Here is a 13,006-nt window from a genome sequence, read left to right as displayed (position 1 = left end):
TCACACCTCTCCCTCCTCCATCGGCGGCGCCACTCCACTCAAAATGTTACGGGAGCGTAACATTGTTGCAGGGACTCAGTCCCCGTCAAAGGATTCGCCGCTCGTCGATACCTCGACGTAGGAAAGACGCAGCGATACGGGGTAAATTTCACTCGAAAGCTAATACCGTGCGGCTACCGATGAGAGCGCGATCATCAATTAATTTTACGGTAGAGAATGTTACGTTTATGTTGTAATGATAAATAATAATTAAATAATAAGAAATCATGAATAATATATAAAAATGTTGATTGGTCCTCTAATAATCGATTAAGCTGTCTCCTCAAGCGGAAAATATAACCATTTGACAATTAACGCAAATAAGTACCGGAATGCTGTTGTAATGCTGAATAATTTTTTCGAGTGATAATTCGAAATCATTTTTCCGCAAACATTTCGGCCTTTATCGCTTAGACTCTCTTCAGTGCATACAATCAAAATATAAAAATAAACAAAAAATATTCCAAAGTATTTGTAAATAATATTTTAAGAGCCTTTTTATTTTATATTTAGAATTACGCCGACTGTAGTACAATATGTTCTACTGTTTTCCCGTCTTTCTTCGTATTTACCCGCATATATTTTGGAATAATATCTAATCTGACATCCAATTATATATTTAAAGCAACAGGTGAATCGGCATTGATTGCTACTTGAGATCCATATGTTATTATCACACATTAAACCTTCAATTCTTAATTTTGGTTTAATTATTTATATTTCTATTGTATGCACTGAAGAAGGTCCAAATAATAAGGATCAAAACGTTGGCGAGAAAATTACATTGAATTATTGTTCAAATAAATTATTCGCCACTATAACAGCGCTCCAGCTCTTACTTGCCTTAATTATCATACAATTCGATTGCAGATATATATAAGAGAGCCTTTTTATTATTTTATATTCGGCAAATAGAACTGTACTACTACTGAAAACGCGATTTCGAAGCAGAAAAAAAAAATGAGATAAATCGTTGCAGTTAACATTATTTTCCGTTTGCCGTAATATAAGAATTATAATTTAATTGTTATNCCCCCCCCCACCTTCCAGTGTATTCTCGTAAAGTGAAGAAAATATTCCAAGGTACGTTCTAAAGTTATTAAATAACGAGAAAGAGAGAGAGAGATAGAGTGAGAAGGGGAGGCAAGGGATTTAGAAGAAGAAAGATGACGACCCGAAGACATTCCCTTCAGAATCGCAGTTGTATTAACATTCCGTGTCACTCGACGAATATTTACAAGATCGAGCTGCGTTTATTTCCGGTGGGAGCCCAGCCTGCTGACGGCATAACGTCTGGTCGGGCGCTTCTGGAGCCGACGCGTTTGTTGAGTGTCACCGACTAAATGTTATTATCACGTCGGTAGATTCGGAAGGATGAGCAAACGGTGGCGCGGCGCAAGGGAGCCTCCGAGCGTTTCACGATAAACTCATGGCATCGTGGCGACAGAGAGAGAGAGAGAGAGAGTTTCATCTGTGCGCACCTTTCAGCTACATCAAAGATAGCGTGCCAGGCATACGCTCTCTAATGAGTTGAATCACGGTAAGAGCGGGACACCCTCTCTCTCTCTCTCTCTCTAGCTGGTGCGCGTGCGCACTTTCCGAGCGACGAATTCATTACGGATGGTGTTAAGAGGCGGCGGCGCGGTATTAGCAGCCACCATCCCCGACAGCGCATACTCATTACCGCGCCCGTTATTATTGACACCGTGTGTAAGGCGGTCCGTCGCGTATCTTCCCTGCTACAGCCCTTCGCGGAGTAAATACCGAACTCATGGCCGCGGGGCTGGTAATCGTATATATTCACCGCTCGTTACGATTCACCCCGATAACAAGATACCGCGCGTCGAAATAACGCGAAATAACGGCGGCGGCGATCTCGGTCGAATAAATTTCGCGCCGGTAAACGGAGCGTCGATCAACGGACCGTGAAATTTCGACGATTTTCCGCGTGTGCGGGCGAACGCGCGACATGCGAATTATGATTCGCGAGGAGCGAAAGAAAATGGATCCATCGATACCGTGAGGTCAATCCGTCGCGCGCATCCATCGCCTGTGCACGTTGATCTTTCAATCGTGTCACCGAGGCTCTATTGATCTTCAAACCCTCCGCGCTTACGGATCAAGTTATCCCCGGCCAAATATCGCCCGGTTAACGAGGATGGGTCGCGAAACGTATCACGACGGGATTAATTAACGGCTACTCGTACGCGAAATATCCGACGATTCGCACGGTCTCTCTCTCTCTCTCTCTCTCTCTCTCGCCGGGAATTTCTCTGACAGCACAGCCCTCAATGTGTGTATATACAACGTGTGTCCTTCCTCCGCAAGTATGGCTGCCGCGCACGGATCGAAGGACGAAACTGGCAGCGGATTCGAAGCCCCCCACGTATACGAAGCCACGGGCGAAAGTTATCGGCGTGCCTCGCGGACGTATTGCCAGCCGTAGCCTATTGATTGGTCGCGGGGGATAATCCCGCACCGCCGACATTTATTACCCCCTTGGAAGCGGAGGCAGGTAATCTCCGCAGCCTCCGAGCGCTGGCACGCGCGAGATCCGATCCCGGCGCCTATAGGCGTCCCGCCGCCTATAACCATTAACAAATCTCGCGTAGCGACGAGAGCGAAATAAAGCGCTCTCGCGTGAATCGGCCGTTTCATTCGAACAGCTACCACGGCAGGTTTTATGGAGAACCGAAGTAAGAGGGAGGTTCGCCCTCTCCTCGCTGCGTGTACGCTATACAGCGTATATATACACACACAACGACAGGGAAGAACGAAGAGCGCAAGAGGGAACAGACAGACCGTGGTTGGATGGTTGAAAGAAGGGCGCGCTCGTGCCACGCGAACATTGTCTGAAGCTGTGCGCACACACACGCATGTTCGAATGATCTGAGGGCTGCAGGGAGAAACGGAGAGAGTGGGGAGCGCTTACTCTCCCTGTAAGTCCCATTATGAGGTCGCATGGGCCGTGAGCCCGCGTAACGCGAGCCTCCAGCGCGGGAGGAGCCGTGAGTAACTGCGGGGAAAGATTACGTTGCATCGAGATAAATTGGCGGTGTAAGCACCCCCGCATCGTACGGAGGAAGGGAGCCAGCCTAGCCGATTGTCGCCGGGTGTGGCGGCGCGCCATAGGGTCGAATCTTTCGAGGTGCAAGAGGGCCTCCACCCTTCGTCGAAGTCGGCGGCGAAGGGGCCGCTGGCCCGACAGAAGCCGGCCAAAGGCGTGTCGGGTTACCGACTAACCCCCCAGGGGTAACCGCGAGCCTACCTAAGCCCATAAGCGTACGCGTATTTATTCGCCCCCTCTCCGATATAAAACTCATCGCGAAGGTCGCGACTTCGCCGGGAATATTCCGGCCGATCGGAATTATCCACCCCCGGTTTAAGGAAACTTTCAATCCACGAGCGACTCGAGATCGCGAAGCGACGAACTACGCGAGATTGTGCGTCGATGCGACCGGTCGAGCACGTCGTTATATTTTTCATACGCGGGGAAAACATGGTATTAATTCAAGATTCGTATCCTTATCGTCGAATATCCTTATATACATATAAGCAAGAATTATATTATATTATATATCATAATCTTTCTCTCTCTCTCTCTCTCTCTCTCTGTCTCTCTCTAGCTTGACGAATTTTTTACGCGCATTCTAGACACATCCACTCACACGCAAGATGTTTGGTGATTGGCATACCTTATCGCATGATTATATTAGGGGTGCTCATGAATAATTGAATATTTCAAAATAAAATACACATTAAAAAATTTTGTCTTACTATTAATCCTAAATTTTTATATTACCGTAATACGGGCCATATGTATTAAAAAGCACAAATATATTTAATTAATATATTCCTCGTTAACATATTACTTTTTACCATATTCATCTTGTTAAAGTAACACAATTGGGTGAATGGGTCGTTTGTAACACAATCTTTTTTTATTGCGTAGAAGCCTAAAGCAAAGCTTTTAGCTTATAATAATAAGTAAATTATAATAATAAATGACGTAATAATTTCTCACCCACAAACAGCGCACTAAGAAAATACTGTTCATATACCTGAGTACAAATATATTTAATCGGTCTGAGTCGAAAGCTAGTGGCTAACTAGTACAGGCTAGATGAAATTTTTAGCTCATCGTCGATTTCTTACTGAAATGTAGAATCGGTTTTGCAATCTAGCCGTTGCCCAGCTCTTACATATCAAATATAACAGAGTAAAAGTTAAAAGTATCTAGCATTTGAAAGGGAGGGAGGAAGCGAATGAAAAGTGTACGTTATTCCGTAAGAGTTTTGAAAAAACAAAAGCGAACGTTAGATTACTGCCTCGCAACTATTAGGTTGGTGCATATGAAATGTCGGATTCTTAAGTGATTGTATAAAACTGTATATCTTTCTTCAAAAGCTGTTTATTCAATCAAAGTATGCTCCATTCGCTTCAATACACTTCTCCCAACGAGATTTTAAAGCGTAGATGCCTGTCTTAAAAAAATTTTGGTCTTTAGAATTAATAAACTCTGATATCGAGTTTTTTAGACTGTCTTCATTTTCATGGTGTTTGCCTCTTAAAAACAGCTCTAAATGCTTGAAAAAATGAAAATCGGTCGGCGAGAGATCCGGTGAATATGGTGGATGCTGCAAAACTTCATATTCCAGTTCGTTCAGTTTCGCAATTGTTTTGTGCGATGTGTGCGGCCGAGCGTTGTCATGGAGCAGTAGCGGGCCATGCCGATTCACAAGCGATGGGAGTACAATTTGGTGTCTCAATATCGTTGTATGGTCAACTTTCATCCTGATAGCAAGTTCCCTCGTGGATACGGCTGGATCCGCTTCCACTAGAGCCTTCAGGTCATCATTATTCACAGACGTTTTGGGTCTTCCGCGCGGCTCATTTTGCAGTGAAAAATCGCCAGTCCGAAATTTTTCGAACCAACGCTGCACTTTCCGATTGTTAACCGTATTCTCCCCAAACGCTTGGTTTATGTTGCGTGCAGCTTTTGCAGCACTATTACCAAGTTTGTACTCATATAAGAAAATGACGCGAATGTCGGCAGAATTCATATCGGTAATAAACTCAAAAGAAATAAAAAAGGGAAGACCTTCGAGAAAACCTATTTTGTTGAAATGAGTCTCTGGCAATGGACAATACGAGTATGAATGAGGTTATGCCAAATACAAAAGTATAACGAAAACAGGGAGGAAAACGTCCGCATGTAAAGAGAATGCGACATTTCATACGCACCAACCTAATAGTTACGATTTCATCTAGTGACTGTAATTTCTTTTGTCTAACCGTAGCTAACTCGTACACCCAGCCATTATCCAGTTACTGGAAAAAGTGAGCATTACATTACTTGGCTAGCAGCGATGATAAACAGAAATTTACTCCATCGCGGGTGTCTGCCAGCCGCGAGGTTCAATTTCTACCGGGGTATAGACGCGACTCGAGCGGAAATTGCTAAGAATAAGAGAGTCTTGTAAATATTTGATCACTTATGAGTACCTTCCCAATAGTTTCCGTACACAGGTCTGCTTCCAAATTCTTCCTGCACGCGACACGAGCAAACAAAGCGACCGACGGAAGCCTATCGTCACGCGTCACCGAGATCTCGAAGTCGAAGAATCAAGCCGTCCTCAGCCTCCCGATTAATCACCAAACATCCCGCGGGTCTCGTCCGTGTAAATGAAGTATAAATTGACCGGACCGACCTTTGTGTGGCATCTTCCAGAAGGGCGGCTCGGGGGTGGGCGAGCAAGGGTTGGCCACCCCCGCGCCCAACAGGGTTCTTGCCGCGTGCAGCGCCGCCGCCGCCGCCTCCCTGCTCCGCGCTGCCGCAGCGCTCGGCGGGTAATCCGGAGCGCTGTCACTTTCGGCGATGCCGCCGCCACCGCCGCCTCCGCAAGGACGAAGGTGCAGGCTCAGCCGACCGCCGCCGACCGTGCCACTGCCGCCGCCGCCTCCGCCGTCTCCGCCGCCGCCACCTCCGGCCACGCTAACACAGTGCTGAAATCATCCGAAATGCTTTCGGTCAAGTTCCGCTGGTGCGTTCCGCTTCCTCCTCGGCGACGCCCGAACTATGCGGCCGGGGTCCGCCGTCGCCGAGATGGTTTAACGCGCGGGGCTGTTCGCTGGTATTTATACGCGGGAAATGAAAGCGTTGGCTGAACGGTATATAACTCAGCGTTGGGGGTTAGATATAATTACACTACTTGTAATACGGTAAAAATAAAGGCGGATAAAATAATCGCCCGACGGAGCAGCGCTAATGAGCTTATTCGACGTGTGCACGGCTTTGCGCGTCGAAGCCCCGCCGAGGAATTCACTTTTTCACACTTCGGTTTCTTGAGGAGCACATAATAAATCACGATTCGGTCCTCATTAGAATAGCGGTTCTCGCGTTGAGGCGCACGTAGAGCGCCGAGATACGTAAATGTTCGGCCGCGGCGCCGTTTTAAGCGAAAAGTAGAACGTAATAATCGCGCTGTATTTAAGGCAAATATACGGAAGATGAAAATCCATCGGTGTTTCTATAGAAAAAGGAAAAAAAAAAGGATCGAGCGGGGGAAAAAGGGTGAAAAAACATGTTGATCGGGGAACACGTTGAAATTCGTGTGTAACATGGTATAACGCGGATACTGTATTAACGGAGCTGGATAATATCGTCGATAATGCCGTAACTCTCGCGGGGAATATATCGGCGGCGGCGGTGATTATTTAGCGCGGGGGAGCGCGCGATCAAAAACCAATTTTCGTGCGTAACAACGTAACATCGAGAGCATGGATTATTAACGGGACGTGGCCGCGCGCGCGTTTCGATTGACGATCTCTCGCGTATCGTTCTTAATCGTATTGTGGATTTTTTACTTGACGATAGGCAGGGAAAAAAAGGGCCGGTCAGCACGCGTCCGGCGGCCGACGGCGAAAACGGGTGTGTTAACGATTATCGGGCGCGGGCGGCCGAAATAATTTCACCGTCGCGTCGGTCCTCCCGCGATGATTTTATGAATTCACGGCAATTTGCGAGAAAAAAGAAAAACACTCGATTGATCCCCGGACTTTTCTGCGGCGCGCGCGCACGCGCGCGCCGCGCGTACGCTCGTCGCGCACACCCTTTTCCGTGCTGGGCGCGTAAACAACGCGGCTTCAAAGAACATAATTCGAGGGATTATCGCCCGCGAAACGCGGTAAATATTGGCGGCGTCGAAACTGGTTCGCCAAAAGCAAATTTCAAAGTGCGCCAAAAAATAAATAGCGACCGAGCAAATAATAAACACTGCCGTGTCGGCGGTAAATTTCCGAATTTTTCCAAGGCTGATTACGTCCCGCATAAATTTCCCTCGTATCCCCGTCTCGCTCGGTCACGCGCGCCCAATTCGCGGGCAGATGTAGCGGAAATTATATGCGAAGCGAACGCTACGCGGGAAGAAGGGTTTCGGCTTTCCGCGCTGAGCGTTACCCGGCGCAATTAGGATCGCCGTGCGAAAATGTTCGAAATGAAATTCGGGCGCGACGGTCTCCCGTTGCGAAAACGGGCTCGACAATCGCCAGGTGGTTTCGCAAACACCGTCGCGCGATATATTTCACATTTTGTAACGATAAATCACCGTCCGTCCGCGCGGACTCGTCCGTTCGCGATATTGTTGCTCGCGTCGTCGGCGCCGAGGGGCTCGCTTACTTCGCCTTCGAGATAACGCGCGCTCCGGCTGTCAGTCGTTATTCTAATTTTCACAATCACACCCGGAAGATCGCCGTCATTTCTATGTACATAAGAAATGAAGGCGCTCGTAACGATCGATGCTCGCGTGTGCGCTCTTGTTCACCGTTCGACAAAGCCTCCCTAATTAAACGCCGCGCCGTCCTCGAGAGCCGGTGATTAGCGCGGATGATTTCAACGCGCGGATCCATCCGTCCTCCGCGAATCGACTGGAGAAACGGGAGATCGGCTGGAAGGTCGCGCGCGCCGAAGAAGAGAGACCAGCTTCTCTCCCCCCCGACGATCGAGAAGTCCTCATCGGTGGCCGCCGCGTCTTCTCTATGCGCATTCCGCCGGCACGGCCCTCGTCTCATCACGGTTAATCATCACGTCGGCGCGCGTCACGACGAGCGTTAATTGTCATTCGGCAGCGGCTCGCGCTAGATCATTAGCTCCTTTCAGCGACGGTAACGCGCGGGGAACCGTCACGAGACGGGCCGGCGGGAGAAGCGTGGACATCAATACATAGGCGGGATCGAAAAGTGCAAGCTGTAAAGCGGCGAGGATCGTTAAACGCCTGCTCGAAAGACTATTCCGCCTCTCGTCGCGCAACCCGCCCGAGGAACGACCGGGCTTCTCGCTCGCTTTCGCGTTCTCACGTCGCCGAGGAGATCCCGATTAAATCGAGTCGCTCTCGAAACGCGCTTGTCTTTTTCACCTTTGTGTAGACGCGATCGACGAACCGTTTCTCCGATCTCCGTACCGATGATCTTCCATGTCTTTTGCGAGTGGACAACTGGACGTGGCTGGAAAATGCCGTGCGCCTCTCGACAGCTGATAATTCGCGCAATTTTCGCGAATAAATAGTTTACGCGCGTCCCTGGCGTTCTCGCGAGCGCCGCTCACAGGGTCTCAGCAGTTACGTTCGTCAAATTCCTCGAGTTCTTTGACAATGGCGAAGTTTCGCGCCGAAGAGCGTAATTACGCGACGCTCCGTTGTTAACTGATAAAAAAATATGAGCGGCGAGGAGGAGGGAGGGGATGGATAGCGGAGCCCCGTTTCAGCCTCGGGACTCCCGAGGACCTGACTGGCGAGAGATGCGCGGGATGAAATACCAACGAAATTACTGCCTCAGAACTATCCCCGGACAGCCAAGCGACAACGACGTGCAGAACGCGACGGAGATCTGAGAAACGAGCTACGTTTAGTCTCGTTGAAACGACACGACTCGCGCGCTACCTCGCCGGCGCGGGCACAAAAGCGGGAATATCTCGCAGGCGACCTGCATCCCGTCGGGCGCGAAAGACGCAAGTTTAAGCACGATGCATTAATTTGCGCCAATTAGAACACCGGTAACAAACTGCAAGCTCTCTCTCTTTCTCTCTCTCTCTCTCTCTCTCTCGTGCTCGCTATGCCGCGCTTATTTGTATCGGGCGTGCGGATTGACCGTTTTCTTTTACTATTACATTCTCGACGCATTTCGCAGACGCGTGCGAATGACCGCTGAATCTCCATGTGTGTGAGCAAACTGCGGCACGATATATTTAACCGCAACAATCCAACTAATCAAGCTAGTGAAAACCAAGCGAGCTGATCAAACTATAAAATTATATATCTATCTAGAAATATATCCACCCTCTCTCTCGCTTTTTCATTATTCCGTGGTTTTAAATTTAAGCGGAGCCGATGACTACCTTTTTACTGGTGATTTTGATAACAATTTAAATTGCATCAAACCGAATGTAAGAGTATATCAGGTAAGACGGAGATACGGCGCTCCGTCGGGTGGTAAATAATACAAAAAGGAAAAACGACGGTCGCGCGAGGTAAAATACAAAATAGACTCGCAAACACGAGTCGATTTAACTGACGACCCGTAACGTGCAGAGGAGGGGGACAGGGAATTAGTAAATAATTGAGATTAAGATTTTTTCCGAGCCCTGCTCGTTCTCCCTCCCTCCGGCGCTTCGGGCACGACAAAGGGCTTTTCACGAAATCTCCGAGGTACGAGCGAGAGCTTTCTTTGTCGAGCACTCGAGGAGACATCTGTTATTTTCCGAGATTGTATCACTTTCAATGAGCTAAACGTGTTCGCTTCTCCCTTCGTTTAAAAAATAATGGCGACGGTCGTGCGCCTCTCTCTCTCTCTCTCTCTCTCTTTCGAATAAACATACAGGCTGAAAGGAGGCGCAATGGAGTCGAGACACGGAGAGAAATACGGAGTCGCGCGAGAACTGAACGTGAAAGCGCTTCCGCTGAAAAATCGTTTAACGCTCTCCTCTCACATATAATTATCCTCGAAAAATTACAAGCGCTATTCACGAGCGGGGAAACGCGCGAGTTGCGATCTATTCTTTGAGATCTGAAGCGCGGCAGAATAATAATCCGGATGCATTAAACGCGCGGAATAAATATTCGAACTTCGGTATTAGAGCCAATGTCAGCAATAAACGCGGTATTCGATATTCAATCCGAGATCGGTCGGGCGACGCGCTAGTAAAAACCGTGAAATGTAATCGTCGCGCGGATTTCACGCCGCGGATGCGACGCGGATGATGATCTCGAATTGAAGTCAATTCTCCGGAATAAGATCAGAACGTAAATAGAGCGTCGGTTGAGCGCGTTAGATCGAGAATCGAAGCCGTAAAGGACACCCGCGATATTGCCTCGCACGCTCTCATTAAACAAGCCCGATGAGCATTTCGCTTCGCAATCGGCAGCTTTTTTCGCGAACATAATGAGGTACTCGGGCGTTAACAACGCCATTGTGCCACGCGCAATTTGTAGCTAACCGTCGCGCCGTCGCGCGCGCGCGCGTCCAAGTTATTACGTCTATTCCGGTTTATTACAGTTTTCTATAGATAGAGGCGAGTCCTGCGGGGGAAAATTCGCTCTTTTACCGCCGTGTCCTGGACGAGCAATGAGATATATATATATATATATATAGATATATATTTTCGCTCTTGCCGCATAAATGAGATTAAAATCTCATAATCGCGGTAAATCAAAGAATAAACGTCTCGCGCGCGCTTAAACTGACGGAACGCACCTGTGGAGGAATCGATTGTTCCTGATCGTGGAAAACACAGCGTACTCGCGAATATACCCGCGACGAGACAGAGAGTTACGGCGGGATCCGCGCGCATAATTTCGCGGTAAATATTTTCCATACATTTCGCGCGTCGGGCATCGCTAAAACTGCTCGCGCTTAAGCGGATAAAAATGATTACGTGCGGGTGCGTAAATTGAAAAATTAATAAGGAGATATTTCGTAATGACGAGAGAGAAAATCCGTTCATACGTATCGCGATATTCTTTCAAATGTGTAAATTTTCCTACCGTGCCGCGTGTTACTTGAAATTCGAGTTCATTAAATTGATATATTCGCGCGTGTATGCACCTGTAATTTTTCCTCCTGAGGCGATAATTATTTAATTTCACCGCTGATCGGGGGCCAGAAGTGCGCGAACCTGGCGAGTAAAAATGCCAAAATAAAAGAGGTCCCGCGCCCGACCGGAATACTCCGAACGTCGGGGGAGAAACAATCTCGTCCGTTAAACGCAGGGACGATACGACGTAACGAAAAGAGACGCAAGAAGATCAATTACTTTTGACAAAACGGAGCTCCCCTTAACGATACGTTACAATTAATGGGAAGCGGTTCCGAACCTTGCCGGATCAATTACGAGCGAATTAATGATCCGTGTGACGCATAACGCGAGTCTCAAGGATGGTGGACTGTCATCGGGACGAGATGCGAGGCGTTTCGCGTTCGATTTCCGACACTCGAGCGGCGAGAATCGTTCGCAGAAATCGTCCGCGATCCACCGTTCGGAGCCGGTGAATTTAAGAAGGAAAGATCTCGCCCTCCTCGTCTCGCGAGCCGAAGAATGCGGGTAACACATACCGTGTCGAGAATGGCCGTGGTCAGGCCGGATCCAGGCACCAGCTGAAAGCACAATCCGCGTGGCTCCTCTCACGGCACTTTTGTTTTTTCTCGAAGCGCGGCCCCGCGAGTCGCGGCGGAGCACCCGCACTCTCAGTTCGCCACGTCGCCGACGGGGAACCCGACCGTGGAAGGAGTCAGCTATGACGACGTGCGGCCGCGACTTGGGTTCCGCGGTCTCACTGACACACTACAATTGCACAGTTTAACGAGAGTACGAACGGACCTCGCCACGTCGTTGTCGTCCTCGGGGAATCCACACTGCCGGCGAGTTTACGTGGGCCGCGCCGCTTTATCAGCCTGCGAGCGAGCGCGACGATGACCACGGCGGACTCGGAGGCGCGTCTCCTCAGGGCCACGGCAGCGCCAGGAGTACCGCTTCTCGGAGAGGGTGCGCTCGAGGGACGAGCGCGCACGCGAGGTGTACGTTACCGACGCCGCGCACCTGTTCGTATGTTGCTACTTCTGCTTAAATCGCAGAAAGAGAAGAGAACAGAGAGAGAGAGAGAGAGAGAGAAAGAGAGGGAGGGAGAGAGAGGAGCAGCAAATCCAAGAATCCTCTCTCGAGTGGCGACGTGGCGCGGGCGTGGAAGCGCGGCCGCACGGCGGTTTAACGGCGTTTGTCGCGCCTCGCTGGCTGCGAACGCGGACGACCTGCTGCGAGCCGGAGTGCAGTTGAACGTGCGCGTCGGTGGAGAGGAAAGAAGCACGTGCCCGACTCCCAAAACAGGGATGCAGTGACGCGTCGCTGCTGCGGTGCGCGGCGCCCGATTGACCACCAGAGTCTGCCTTTCCTCATGCCGAGATCCCTGCCGCACGATTTCGGCGCACCCCACCCCTAAGCGCGTTCCCTCGTACACACACACCGTCTCTCTCCCTTCGGTGTTGTCCCTGCTCCACCGCGCCCCCTCTCTCTCTTTCTCGCCGCTCTCGCCGTCTCCGTTCCTCGTTCTTCGCCTCCCCCTCCCATCCCTTCTGTTCCTCACCCTGTCTCACTCTCTCTTTCTCCCTTTCCCGTCCGAGTCGGCCAGCAGTTGCCTTGCCTCCGGGCAACGTTACCCCGGACGAGGCTTCTCGACCAGGAGCGTGCGGTATAACTTGTATCTGGGTGGAGCAACGTCGTCCTGGCGTGGCCGCGGCTCGTCGCGCTCACCGGTCGCCGACGGTGGGGATAAACCGCAACCGCGCGTCGCGGCGCAACTCGGCACGAGTTCCCCGACGCGGCCCCCGGCACAGCCGCCGCCGACGATGCTTTGAACCGGGGGCGGCGCCTGTCGTGGGCGGTTCTCTGTTCCCTGTTGGATCGGAATTTCGACGACGCCAT

The 13,006-nt window shown here is 50.0% G+C and overlaps 1 protein-coding gene across 3 annotated transcripts in view; it reads right to left on the bottom strand.

The window, feature by feature from the left end:
* Positions 1-6,010, bottom strand: part of LOC106747902 (paired box protein Pax-6) — a 39,153-nt gene extending 33,143 nt beyond the window's left edge. For all 3 annotated transcript variants that reach the window (XR_001374700.1, XR_001374701.1, XM_014625902.1), the window contains exon 1: positions 5,751-6,010. Coding sequence is in view for 1 of the 3 variants with exons in the window: in XM_014625902.1 (XP_014481388.1) it covers positions 5,751-5,763 (13 nt within the window). In the remaining 2 variants the exon portion in view is untranslated. The remainder of the gene's footprint in view (positions 1-5,750) is intronic.
* Between the last annotated feature and the right edge of the window lie 6,996 nt (positions 6,011-13,006).

The sequence above is a fragment of the Dinoponera quadriceps genome, unplaced genomic scaffold (genome assembly GCF_001313825.1).
Source record: "Dinoponera quadriceps isolate SergipeBrazil2010 unplaced genomic scaffold, ASM131382v1 scaffold2551, whole genome shotgun sequence".
NCBI lineage: Eukaryota > Metazoa > Arthropoda > Insecta > Hymenoptera > Formicidae > Dinoponera > Dinoponera quadriceps.
The sequence above is the reverse complement of the archived record's forward strand: the minus strand, read 5'-3'. Positions and strand labels throughout refer to the sequence as shown.